General features: G+C 35.0%; 1 protein-coding gene across 1 annotated transcript; it reads left to right on the forward strand.

The window, feature by feature from the left end:
- Positions 1–5796: 5796 nt before the first annotated feature.
- Positions 5797–7270, forward strand: LOC143635911 (uncharacterized). Its single transcript, XM_077103623.1, has 3 exons — positions 5797–6410; positions 6480–6600; positions 7072–7270. The coding sequence occupies exons 1-3, from the start codon at positions 6162–6164 to the stop codon at positions 7248–7250; spliced, it is 549 nt and encodes a 182-aa protein (XP_076959738.1). The 5' UTR covers positions 5797–6161; the 3' UTR covers positions 7251–7270.
- Positions 7271–14175: the final 6905 nt, after the last annotated feature.

Consider the following 14175-nt stretch of genomic DNA (forward strand, 5'->3'; position numbering starts at 1 on the left):
GGGCGCAAGTGTAGATCCCCACTGTGCTGGGCTGAAGTGGGTGACAAGCAAATGACTGGTCCAGAATTGATCCAAGAAACAACAGACAAGATTTTTCAGATAAGGGATCGCCTTAAGACAGCGCGCGACAGACAGAAGAGCTACGCAGATGTGCGAAGAAAACCATTGGAGTTTCAAGTAGGGGATAGAGTACTGTTGAAAGTCTCTCCATGGAAAGGAGTCCCCCGTTTCGGCAAGCGAGGAAAGTTAAATCCGCGCTACATTGGACCATTTGAGATCCTGGAAAGGATCGGTCCGGTTGCTTATAAACTCCGTTTACCCGCCGAACTCAGTGGAGTTCATGATACGTTTCATGTGTCCAACCTCAAAAAGTGCTTATCTGACGAAACGTTGATTTTGCCGTTGGAAGAGATTCACATCGACAAACAGTTGCACTTCGTAGAAGAACCTATAGCAGTAACCGATTGGAAAGAACAAAAGTTACGCAGAAGCAAAATCAAGTTAGTAAAGGTTCAATGGAACTCGAGGCGTGGGCCTGAATTCACTTGGGAAAGAGAAGACCAGATGCGCATAAAATACCCACACCTCTTTCAGAGCATGGCTTCTGCCAGCAACGTCTCCTAAATTTCGGGACGAAATTCGTTTAACAGGGGGAGAATGTGACACCCGGTAAATTCCCAATCCCTTAAACCAAGTAATCAACCTAAATATTAGGTAATTATGTTATGTGCGCCATGTTAGTCAGCGCGTGCATTTGTTATGTGCGCCCTGCGCGAGCGCGCCATGTTAGTCAGCGCGTGCATTTGTTATGTGCGCCCTGCGCGAGCGCGCCATGTTAGTCAGCGCGTGCATTTGTTATGTGCGACCTGCGCGAGCGCACCATGTTAAGAACCAGCGTGGGCATATGTTATATGCGCCATGCGCGAATGTTTTGGCTTTATGTTTTCATGTACCTTAACGTTATGTTGTCTAATGGGTTGACCATCCCGCATGATGCTAAGGCGGGTGCATCCTAAATCGTTTATGCGCGTGCGGAAGGGAACTAACCTCCCCGCATGGCGGGAACATTGAGAGCTAGTTTGTCTGAAGCTCCAAGATGGAATTGACTTCAACATAACTGATCACTATGTTGAAATACCAAGGCCACCTGGAGAATCTACAAATGAAACTCAATGTCCTAACTGCGAGAAGGTTACGCACCTACCCGCAGCAAAGAAATGTCCTTCACGCAGAAAGCTATGCGCACAAAGTGATACGCACAGAACACTTAGTCTATTCCCCAGACGTAAGGAGATTACTCCCGCCCAAAAGGAAACAGTAGCGTGTTTCAGAGATTTTCCACTTTTTACTGTACACGGACAAAAGTACCTGAAAAAGCACACTGTAACATGAAAAGTCAACTGTCAGCCACCCTATTCTCACCAACCCCAGACCTGCATGTCCTGACCAAATCAAATCAAATCAAAATCTTTTATCCACTACTCCACTTTTAAATAAATAATAATAATTTCCATACCTCATCATCATTACACCTAGATATGAAAAGATTACAATCCCCTAAAGCAAGGGATTGTGTTCCCTTGAGTTTGCCTATAAATATGTAACCTAAACTATCACCCAAAACACACTTCAAACTTCTCTCTTAAGAACTGCAACTTGCACTAATCATCTCCCAAGCATCCGTTGTTTTCGTTTCCGATCCTGTTACCAGGTAAGCCAAGAATATAACCTTGAGATCTGCTTTCCAACCCTTATATTCTCCTAATTCTTGATCTTAATATATATACTTCTTGTTATTTAATCGCATTCTAGACCTTCAATTCCGAGGCCAACACCAAGAAAACCCGAATCTCGATTAATCCCTTAACAAGAACCACAGGTGAGTCTCACAGCCCCTATTCTCGCTGTTTTCACTGTTTTTAAACTGTTTTCGGGGCAAGGGACACGTACTTAAATAATGTTTTATCATGGTATACTTACAAGCTATGCAAGCGATTATGTGTTTAAACTATATTTCATAATGAGCAATGCGAACGGTTATCTAAGGTTTACGATGTATGTGCGCTAGAACTCGAGTAAGTGATCACTTTACCATTGGAACTCTAAGGGTAGGGACTGCTGGTTTGATCCACCCACTCGTAGGGGTCGCACCTCTTTGCATGGACGAGTGCCTAGTATGGTCATGGGGCAGTACTATGGGTTTGAGCCCGCTCGTAGGGGTCGCGCCTCTTTGCATGGACGAGCGCCTTGTTTTCCGGCACAACGTCTGCGCGTAACCCGCGGGACGGTATTACTTGTTTCGCTCGTAGTGGCAGCGCCACTTACACAGACGAGCACAGTTCCCAGAAATGTTCGCGCGTAAACCGCGGAACGATTTTTATCAGATTATGTTTTTAGAACTGTTTTACTAAGCATGTGTTTCAATGATGCTATTATGTTTATGACGCGATATGATTTATCAAGTTACTAAAACTTGTGAACTCACTCAGTTTATACTGATTCAAATGTTTTACGTGTCTTTCAGGAGATAACTAGGTAGCGCATGGAGTCACACTTAGAGCACCTCACGCTGAACATCTAAAACTAGCTTTTTGGAAGATTTTAGTTCTATCCCTTCGATGCGCGTGGTTGTTCCCGCCTTACAAAGGGATATGGCGTGGAAATCTTCAACAGTTTTTATACTTGGATGTTTTTATGTGATTTTTTTAAACAATGTAATGTATTTGTATTAAACTTTTCATGCGCAATGAAAATCTTACTTTGAATGTTTGCAATGGCCCGTGCTTAATTATCAATCCCCACTCGCGCGCGCCCGGCTGTTTCCGCCGCTCAGGGCCGGGTGTGACATGGATTTTTGAATTTCACAAAGTATGTTATGAAATATATTCTATCAATGTATAGAAGTATAATATGTAAATGTTTTTTATAAAATTGTATAGATATTATATAAATAGAGTTTAAAGAAAAATGAATAATTTAATCATGTTATAGATATAATATAAATAGAATTTAAAAGAAAGTGAATAATTACTAATATATGACATATACTAGTTTTAAAACCCGTGTAACACATGGGATTATCCAAATTATAAAATTAAAGTAACGAAAATAATTAAATCTATAATTGTATATACTATGTGGATATAGATTAATTTTATCTATATCACAAAATGATTTTTTTAAATGAACTTAATAAAAAAATGCACGTGCAAAAACACACCCGATAACGCTCCTTTTATTGAAACTTTCATTGTCAGAATCATATATGTATACTTAAAATAATTCAGGAAGAAGACTTCTCATACAATAGTAGTCCTGATCACTCAACCTAAATACTAAATACTGAAGGAGCGTTACCTTTATTGATATATTTATCAATTTACAACCCATATAAGAAAAGAAGAACATTAAATTATATCAACGGATGTTCTTCAATAACTATGTTTTTTTGAGCTAAACATGAATAAGATTTTGTAAAGTCTGACAACATAAAAAATAACATGTCACACAATTTAATTTTGTGAATATTTTACTTCATATGAACATAGTTTTACATGACATGGTTCCTGTACAACGTTTCGAATTATGATCACCATTAAAGGAAAAGTTAAATCTGACACAAATGTTTCAAATATGATTTAAGTTAGAAGCATTGATAGGCCTAGAGGTGGCATATCATAAGTGTTCACTATTTATTCTTAAAATTTAATAGTCGAGGGAAAAATAAGTCAATTTACTAAATCTAGAACCTTTTAAGTTTTTCCAAAAATGTCTTTGAAAATAAATTTGAAACACAAATCATGTTTAAAATTCTTACTTTTATCTGTCTGACATGTTCAATTCAACAATTTGAACTCGTAACAAATTTGTTGATAAATCTATTTGCATTCTTAAACTTTTAAAAATACTCAGATTTTTCATTTTTGACACATAACAAATTTTGACACAATATAGTTAACTTGTATCAAATAATCTATTTACCAATTTTTTACTTTAAAAACCAAGTTATAATCTTCAATAATATACATAGTAAAATATGATAACGATAAAATATGAAATTATATATATTCTTTTTAATCTTTAACAAACATGGTTTGTTATTAATTTTTGAATTTCACCAAGTATCTTGAAATATGTAGTAAAATAATATGTTAATATTTATTTTTATAAAAATATATAAATATAATACAAATAAAATGTAAAATGAAAGTGAATATGGACATATATTAGGGTCAATTAAGATCCTAGTTTTGGAAGGAAAAAAGTTGTGAGGTTTAACCACAATTTGACATGTGTTACAATTATTTTACTTTATTAGAATATTGGTAAATTAGTTTTGGAGGGAAAACAATTATGAGAATTAACCATAAACTGACACGTATCACACTCATTTTACTTTATTAGAATAGGTAGCTCACTACTACAGAACATATGTTTTAAAAGCGTTCCTATTTTTTTATTAGAAGCGGTGGTATATATAAACCGCTTCTAAGTGGACATATGCCAATTAAAAGCGGTTGTAGTATGAAACCGCTTCAAATTTTCTTCCAGTTTGATTTTTAAAATCACCTCCAATATATGTACGCACAGTAACGGCTATTAATATATATGGATATGTATATGAATGAACAAATAGCTTTTACTCTCATCCAAATCTTCCATTATTTTACTATCATTCAAATCTTTCATTATTATCTCAAGCATGTCTCTTAAAAGCTTTCAAAGCATATTTATGAGGTACCTAAAACTTTGATTTTGACTTAGTATTTATTATTTTGATATATAAATTGTTTATCTTGTCTAAAATTAGTGTTTTTATTTATTTTTTTATTTGTTTTAGTGTTTATATATATATGTATATTAAATATTTGTGTATGTATATATACATATATATTTGGTGTGTGTGCGGTTTGATGCGGTTCGATGTGGTTTTCTTGGGATTTTTTTGGTTCGATTTAGAATTCTTGGTTTTTTAATTTCAGTTTATATATATATATATATATATATATGTAATTTATATACATGTATTAGTTATACATATTGTATGCATTCGTATAGGATAACCCTTTAGAATATATACTCGTCCAAAATTTATCTAATAGAGATAAATTTTGGATTGTCCCATTTTGGGACTGCTTTTTGGATATTATATCTCGTTTAGGATATGTGTACATTTTTACAAGTTGACTATTTAAGAAACAAATCAGCAATTATTTCCTTCTACTCTTTCGAGTTTGTGTTTTATACTCATACTTGGGGAGTTGAGGGGAAATGCTGCCGATTTTTTCTTAAATAGTCAACTTGTTAAAATGTATACATACGAGATATAATTTTCAAATAGCGGGTTAGGATCCGCCGCCTTAGAGCACCGATTTACACCGTATACATATATTTATTTGTTATTTTCTTTTCAGATGGATCGTAATTCCAACTACTAGCAAAACATATATAAATGGCGTTCAAGGTTTTCTTAAGGCTGCCAAAGATAATCAAGTGAAATGTGGAGATGAAATGATTTGGTGTCCTTGTAGGGAATGTCAAAATTACAAAAGATTTGATAATATCAATGAAATAGAGTTTCATTTGATGACTCATGGTTTTAAGCCTAGATACACTTGTTGGTCAATGCACGGGGAGTCACTTGGTGATCGTGGCACGTCGTCAAATAATTTAGAGAATGACGATAAACGTAATTCAATAAATGACACCAACGAAAATTTAAATGACATGTTTAACAATTTAGAAACTGATGCTGGTGATGATGAACTAGACAAATTAAAAAACTATGGTTGGAAATGAAGGTATTGTAATTAGTATTTGTTAATTTTTAAACATGAAATATTTGTTAATTATTTCATTTAACATTTGATTTTTAAATGATTAGGCTCATTGGAAAATTGAAAACGATAAGCCAAAGAATGTCATGATTAGAAGAGCTGTGAAAAATTGTACCAACTTTCGAAGTCTTCTTACACGAGACTTCGTGTATACGGGGCTCGACCCTTTTACAGCTTATCCTTTTCTTGATAAGTCAAAGTGGCAAGCGTTCAAAGAGTACAGGTTGAGCGAGGAATTCAAGGTATGTGTAGAAATTAATAAATTAATTGTTATATTTTTTGCAAAACTAATAAATAAATGTTGATTTTTTGTGCAGATAATACATGAAAAAACAAGAAAAAACAAGCAAAAGTGCAAAAGCACAGAAAAACCACCCTAAAACAGGACGTGGCGGACTGAGTAGATTGTGGGATAACATGGATCATTTATGGCCTCAACTCGTGTCAGTTAATCCACATCTTGAAGTTTTGCAAGATCCTCGTTCTAAATTGTTTGCAGCAGCTAGAGCAGGAAAAGACAAAGATACCGGCTTGTATAAAACTGATGCAATAGATGACGAAGTTGACAAATTGGTAAATTTATACACACACATTTATAAGTATAATGTCATTCTTTGTTATAACATTTATAATTTTTCGAAGGGACATCCTGAGAAAAGGATGAAAGAAGACGGAACATATTATGAAAGGAGGTCTAATCCAATAACAGAATGTTTTGGACCAGAGCACGGCGGCCGAACGTGGCTATATTCATGCGTAGTAGGTAATGACATTTTTTTTATTCTATTTGTATTTGTTTTCTTTAGTTAATACATTTTTAGGAAATTTTATTATAGTTAGTTTAATACTAATTGAACTAAACTAATAAAATCAAGATTAGTAAGTGGACACAGTTGTTTGCTCAAAACAGGGTTATGACCAGATGAGGTAACCTGAATGGAGTTTTATTAGCTTGTGTTAATGGCTGTTTGATCGATAAAGGGTTGACTTTATTTTACAAATAACATATCGAAAATATGTTTACTCGATCGTTTAACTCCACTTACATATTCAAGATTAGTATATTAATTTAATTTTAAATTAGTATATTAATTTAATTTATTTACAATTTTGTATAATTTTTTTATAGTACATAATAGAACAAATCAAGATTAGTATATTCATGCGGCTGGTTGTTTAGCTAGTTTAGTTTAATATTATAATGTTATTCTAGTATATTAATTTAATATTATAGGTGCATCACATATTGTTGGAGTATTGTTTAAAGGTGATTGCGATATTGAGAGGGTTAACTTGAATCGAGAGAGCCAAAGTGTAGACGTGACCCCATGTTCTCGTGATTTTAGTTGTGCGTCTTATATCGACCATGCAGTTATTCAGGTAATATATATAATTTGGTTAATTTGGTTGTGACACATACGCATATATATATATATATATATATATATATATATATATATATATATATGTTTATTTAATTTTTTGTTTTTGCAGGATATACGTGCGTGTGAATTGTTTATGCACTTTGATCCGTCTATGAAAATAGTCATTGCTGAAGAACGGGTATATCCTACTTCAGAGGATAGTATCGTACAAGACATTCTCATAAACGAGGCTTGTTTGATTGTAAAAGTTGATACTACCACGCCACAGTATGTGGGTTTTCTGGTCCCCAATCAAACATGCTCAAATAAAATTAGTGTAATGAGTCACACCCTTGGTAAATGTGTTCAGTGGCTCATAAACACCTTAAAGGTAATAATAATAAAATTATTATTATTATTATTATTATTATTATTATTATTTAATGTATATTACATGTTTAATTGTAGATAAAAGACGCCGCGTCACCCAACCAATCAGCGAGTGACTCGAGGCACAATGATGACGTTTCACCTTATATACCATCTTCACCCCAAGACGATCAATATAGAAAAATTGATTATTCGTATAATCCTACTGTTGATAATAATGAATTTGTCAATACTCTAGAAATAAATCACTTCTTTTTAGTCATACTCCGGTTTCGGGTTAACCGGACCGGGTTAGTCGGGTCAACCGGATCAGGTTTCGGATTAATCGGGTTAACCCGATCAGGTTTTGGGTTAATCGGACCGGGTTAATCGGGTCAACCCGATCAACTTTCGGGTTAGTCGGGTCAACCCGAACAGCAACCTCTTCTGTTCACCTTAAAAACATACATGTTGTGTTGTACATTTACTTGTAATAGTTGGGCATGTATAATGTTTTTTTTTAATTTGGTTATTTTACAATAACTTAATAATAATTGGTCGGGTCAATCCGAGCCATAGCTTGAAACGAGTCGAGCTCTCATAAGCTAATGAACCGAGCTCGTTTACAACCCCATATGTGTGTGTGTTTCGATTATAACAAATTGTTTGTTGTTTTAGTGGACTGATTAGGAAGATGATCAAGTTCAACCGCTTCCAAAAAAAGCTAAGGTTGAACAACCATAGGTGAAGAAAACCGGTCAAACTGATGAAGAAAGGCAGGCCAAAGAAATAGATAAATCTTTGAAGGTAATCAAAAACCGATCAAAAAGGATTAAAACTTTGGTTGACCGATTACATCGTTATGTTCGACGGGAATCTAATGCAGTAGAGTTTTCTACACCTGAAGGCATGTTTTCCATGGTAACATCAAATTGGCTTGAGTATGAGGTCATTTTAAAAGTATTTGCAAAAGGGTGGCTTGATATCACCCTCGTAAATTGGTTTGAAATGTAAGTTTTTTTTTTACAGTTTACCAGTTTTATATATTATTGACTTTATTAATTTTATAATGTTTATTTTTCTTAATTTAAGGGAATTTTTACGAGGAGTCTATTCGTTTAGGTAGGCCATGCGGTTTTCTAAGCACAGACTTTATCACCGCACGTTTGTGCCAACTTGAACCCGAAAAAGTTAAACGTCACATTATCAACGTAATTAGTCTTCATAAAGATAAAGATTATTTGCTTGCTCCCCATTTGGCATAGTAATACATATTTTATTGTTACGTCTTTCAACTAATTTTTATATAGTTTATGACTACATGTTTATCAAATTATTCTATAATCTTTTTGTAGGGGTCATTCGATCTTGTTTATAATTTCCCCTAAACGTAAAGAAGTATTTATTTTAGACTCAATAAAAGGCGTAAAGGACCAAGAAAATTATCTTCATACGAACATAATTCGAGAAGCTTTTAGGGAAAATGTTTACATGGAAAATGGTTCAGGTATACTTTCTATTTTTTCTATCTTTTTAGTTTTTGCTAATTGGTTTCTAGTTAAGTGTATTTTTTTATTGTAGTGCAAGCAACAACCATGCAGTTGGGAATGTGGATATATGGTCATAAAGCATATTTTCGAATTTATTTATCATTATCGTGATCATTTCCCCAACAATGTAAGCATTTTCTAATTATTAATAATAATTTATTTATTACACTATATATATATATGTTAGGTTAGTTTTGCAGTTTTCTTTAGTTCCCAAGTTGGGTTTGTTATTCTAAAAACCAAATATTCTAGTCCAAGGGTATTCTATTCAATTGGGATTAGTTACAATATATATTTTGGTTATTCGGGCTTGGGTTTGTTTGGGTCGGGTTCGGTTTTAGAGCTAAACTTAAAAGGAAGGTCATGCTTTTTGTTCCGGGTTAGTTTTGGATTGGGTTGTTTTTGTTAACGTTTGTCGGGTTCGTATATATAAGAGTGGTTTTGTTCAGTTATTCTAATTTTATTTATTTGGTTTAGATTTGGCATGACTCGGGATTTATTAAGCTCAAGGAGATTGATGATACCATCATGGGAGTAATGCCGCCGTTTTTGATAGATTGTTTGCGAACACTCCCACTTTAAATTAGATTTGTATGCTTTTCATCATGTTCGCTTTTTGATATCGTTGAATTTTGAAAACTTGTATCATGTTCGTTCTTTTGATCGAATTTTGAAATTCTGTATGATTTTGGAAATATATATATATATATATATATATATTTGTATGCTCATGTTTGATTTTGATTAATAATGTTCTTTAATTTGTATAATTTTGGTATATAATCAGAGCTGTATAAGCTGGATTAATTTGTATTCAGAGTTGTTAAATATAGCTGGATTTATTTGAGTGTTAGAAGCGGTTTTTAAGTGAAAACCGTTTCAAAGAAAAGCCCGCTTCAAAATAAATCTGAATAAACAAAACCGCTTCAAACGAAACTAAAAATCTATTAGAAGCGATAACCGCCTCTAAGGCGCATAAAAACTATTAACGAACAACCCGGTGTCCCGCCAACCGATTAAATGTTCAAATTAAATTGTTATTTTTTGATATAATTTTATCATTATATGTGCACTGTGTAATTTAAATCCTTTCCTATTTGGTGGCATTGTATTCTGTATTTATATTCTTGAATTGTAAATGTAACGGTCCAATTCTTTTCGTTGAACTTTGTTATCAAAGATTCTCGTACCAATGTTCCTCTCCTCCAAGGGACAAGTAGCCAAGGAATATATGAGCTCCGACCGACCTCGCAACCTCAAGCCTTCCTTCTACAATCAAATAAAGCTTCGCTTTGGCATCACCGTTTAGGTCACCCTCATTTTAAAGTTTTACAAAAAATATCTTCTTTCGTTCCCTCAATTACCAATCTTCATGACTCTTGTAACTCATGTTGCATCAACAAAAGTCATAAACTTCCTTTTCATTCTTCCATCATTACTTCAAGTGCTCCCTTACACCTAATATTTTCTGATGTATGGTCTTCACCCGTCACCTCCATTAATGGATACAAATATTATATTATTTTTGTAGACCACTTTACCAAATACATTTGGATATACCCATTAAAACACAAATCAGACTCCCTCACAACCTTTATTCATTTTCAAAGGTTAGTGGAAAATTACTTTCAAACCAAGATCAAGCAACTATACTCCGACAATGGAGGAGAATATGTAAAACTCGCTTCTCTCGCTTCATGTGGCATTTCTCATCTCACCTCTCCACCACATACGCCCGAACATAATGGCTATGCCGAACGCCGACATCGTCACATAGTCGAAACGGGTCTCACTCTTCTAACCCATGCCAAAATGCCCCTCAAATTTTGGCCTTTTGCCGTCACCATCGCCGCTTACTTAATAAATCGTCTTCCTACTTCCACTCTTCAAAATGATTCTCCTTACTCTCGATTGTTTCAAAAATTACCAAATTATGAAAAACTTCGTAGTTTTGGTTGCCTCTCTTACCCTTGGCTCCGACCATACTCTTCTCACAAACTTCAATCTAAATCTAAACCATGCATTTTTGTTGGCTACTCATCCACCCAAAGTGCCTACTATCTACTAGATCCTCAAACAAATAAAGTATATACTTCTCGCCATGTTCATTTTGTAGAAACTCACTTCCCATATGAAACTTTATCGCAAACCTCAACTCCTCCATCTCCGAACCCGGATAATTGGCTCCCCCTTTCCGTCCAAATTAATCCGATTCACCAACCCATAATTCCACCCGGGACATCTTCAACTCCCAATAATAACCAAAACATTAATAATAATATTGGAAATCAACACGACTCTTCCACACACCAACCTATTGTTAACTCTCCATCTAATTCCCAAGACCCATCCCACACTTCTCCTAGCCCAATACTCCAATCAATCCACGTTCCTCAATGCCCAACACCACAAACAACCAGTACCTTTCCTAGCCCAATCTCCCCCACTCCACACTCGCCTCAAAGTCAAACAACTCCTTCCCTGCCCACAGATCTCAACTCATATACTTCTACATCAAATAACAATCCCACATCTCTTAAACCCGCTCGTACCCGCAAACCGAACCCAAAATTTCATAATGAAAGTTTTGTGCTATATAATGCTTCTCCTTCTCACCCTAACGAACCTATAACTGTTACTCAAGCTCTCAAACACCCGCTTTAGCTTAAGGCCATGCATGATGAGTTTGATGCTCTTGCACGAAATGATACTTGGTCCCTTGTTCCACTCGATTCGGCACCCAACCTCGTTGGTTCTAAATGGGTTTTTCGCACAAAATTAAAACCGGATGGCACTATTGACCGCCTAAAGGCTCGTTTAGTAGCAAAAGGCTTCCATCAACGTCCTGGTTTAGATTATGTTGAGACTTTTAGTCCTGTTATTAAACATGCCACTCTCCGCCTTATTTTATCTTTAGCCACCTCTCAAAAATGGTGTCTTCGCCAACTTGATATAAATAATGCTTTCCTACAAGGCACGTTAACCGAGGACGTTTATATGTCTCAACCACCCGGCTTCGCCGATCCTTCCTTGCCGAATCATGTTTTCAAACTAAACAAGGCCATCTATGGCCTTCGTCAAGCATCAAGAGCTTGGTATGATGAATTAAAATCATATCTCCTTTCGGTTGGCTTCAAACCAACCATCTCCGATCCCTCTCTATTCATCAATCGTATCACCAAATCTCCCATCTATCTTCTCGTGTACGTTGACGACATTATCCTTACTGGTCCTGACATCTCTCTTGTTAATTGTTTCATTCATTCACTTGCTTCCCGTTTCTCTCTTAAAGATCTCGGTTCTCTCTCATACTTTTTAGGTGTCAAAGTCATTCCCAGTAAAAATGGTCTATTAATTTCCCAATCCAAATATATTCTTGATTTGTTAAAACGAGCTAACATGAGTGATTGCAAGCCGGCAACCACCCCAATGTCTTTTTCGGATCGCCTCACACCTACTGATGGCACACCTCTCCCCCTACCCACCCAATATCGTGCCTTTGTTGGTGCTTTGCAATACTTATCCCTTACACGGCCTGACGTTGCATTTGTTGTTAACAAACTTTCTCAGTTTATGCATTCACCCACCAATATACACTGGGCTGCCCTCAAGAGATTGCTTCGCTACCTCCATGGCACATTCCACCACGGTTTGTTTTTTAAACACAATTCCCCACTACATCTACATGCTTTCACTGACGCTGACTGGGCTAGTGACACATACACTTATCGTAGTACTATGGGCTACATTGTTTACTTAGGCTCTAATCCGGTTGCTTGGACTTCCAAACGACAACCAACTTTGGTTAGATCTTCCACCGAAGCCGAGTTCCGAGCTGTAGCCTCCACCACAACAGAAGTACAATGGATTATCTCTCTGTTATCAGAACTTGGTTATGAGTCCATTATTACGCTAACTATATATTGTGCTAATTTGAGTGCCACGAATTACTCGGCCAACCCGGTATTTCACTCCTGTATGAAACATCTTGCACTCGACTTTCACTTTGTAAGGGAAAAGGTACAACAACGCACTATTCGTGTCACTCACATCTCAGGTGACGATCAACTTACCGACGCTCTTACCAAACCCCTACTCAAACTACGTTTCCATAATCTTCTTTCCAAGATTGGCCTTACTTCTCGGTCGTCCATCTTGCGAGGGCATATTAACGAACAACCCGGTGTCCCGCCAACCGATTAAATGTTCAAATTAAATTGTTATTTTTAGATAGAATTTTATCATTATATGTTTCCTGTGTAATTTAAATCCTTTCCTATTTGGTGGCATTGTATTCTGTATTTATATTCTTGAATTGTAAATGAAAGAATCATGCGGCTGTATATCTTTATAAAAACCGCTTCTAAGGAACATCTTCTGTAGTAGTGTAGATAGATTTTGTTTGTATTTCTGATTTAAATAAATTGTTTTGGTAAGTTATAAGTGATCTTGTTATCTTGTTTTATTCATCCACACGTTGACTTACTCTATTCACTCATTTCCTTTGTATCTGTAATCCAAAAACCAATTGTTTTGATTGAATTAAATGGTTGACACTAATCATATTAAAAATGTCAGTTAATTTGATAACAAAATGTGTGTTTCTTTTGTGCACTGAATATATATTATTTAGTATTATTTTAAGTATCTAAAGACTAAAATGGCGAGATATTTAGTTTGATCACTTCCTTTGTATTTTCTGATAAATGTTAATAATCAGTTGTTAGTAGTTTTAATTGTATGTGTGTTCAGATAAATTATTTCTAGTGTTTCAATTGTTGAGACTAATGTTCTCAAAAAAATATATTTTAAAATGCTTATATTTTTCTCTCTGTGACACATCACATGAGAGAGAAAGTAATTGATAACACACATGTCCTTTATTATAATGAAAAGAATATTGTAGTATGTATATGGTCGGAATAAGAGTGAGCTACAAGTATGGACAATATGTTTTTATTCACTTCCATTAAAATTTTCTATTTTTTGGGTATAATCACAATCATTTGCTTGTGGTTTTAATCCGTACATGTGGCTGAAGTTAATTGTTTTTAG

This window comes from Bidens hawaiensis, unplaced genomic scaffold, assembly GCF_021521415.1.
Source record: "Bidens hawaiensis isolate Kalapana, Puna unplaced genomic scaffold, B.hawaiensis_p1.1 tig00007738_1, whole genome shotgun sequence".
NCBI classification, from domain to species: domain Eukaryota; kingdom Viridiplantae; phylum Streptophyta; class Magnoliopsida; order Asterales; family Asteraceae; genus Bidens; species Bidens hawaiensis.

Bases quoted from the DNA above. Each gene is read 5' to 3' on its own strand.
- LOC143635911 (XM_077103623.1), top strand. From the start codon at position 6,162: ATGAAAAAACAAGAAAAAACAAGCAAAAGTGCAAAAGCACAGAAAAAC. The intron at 6,411-6,479 runs GTAAATTTATAC...AATTTTTCGAAG, and splicing joins ATGACGAAGTTGACAAATTG to GGACATCCTGAGAAAAGGAT. The intron at 6,601-7,071 runs GTAATGACATTT...TTAATATTATAG, and splicing joins GCTATATTCATGCGTAGTAG to GTGCATCACATATTGTTGGA.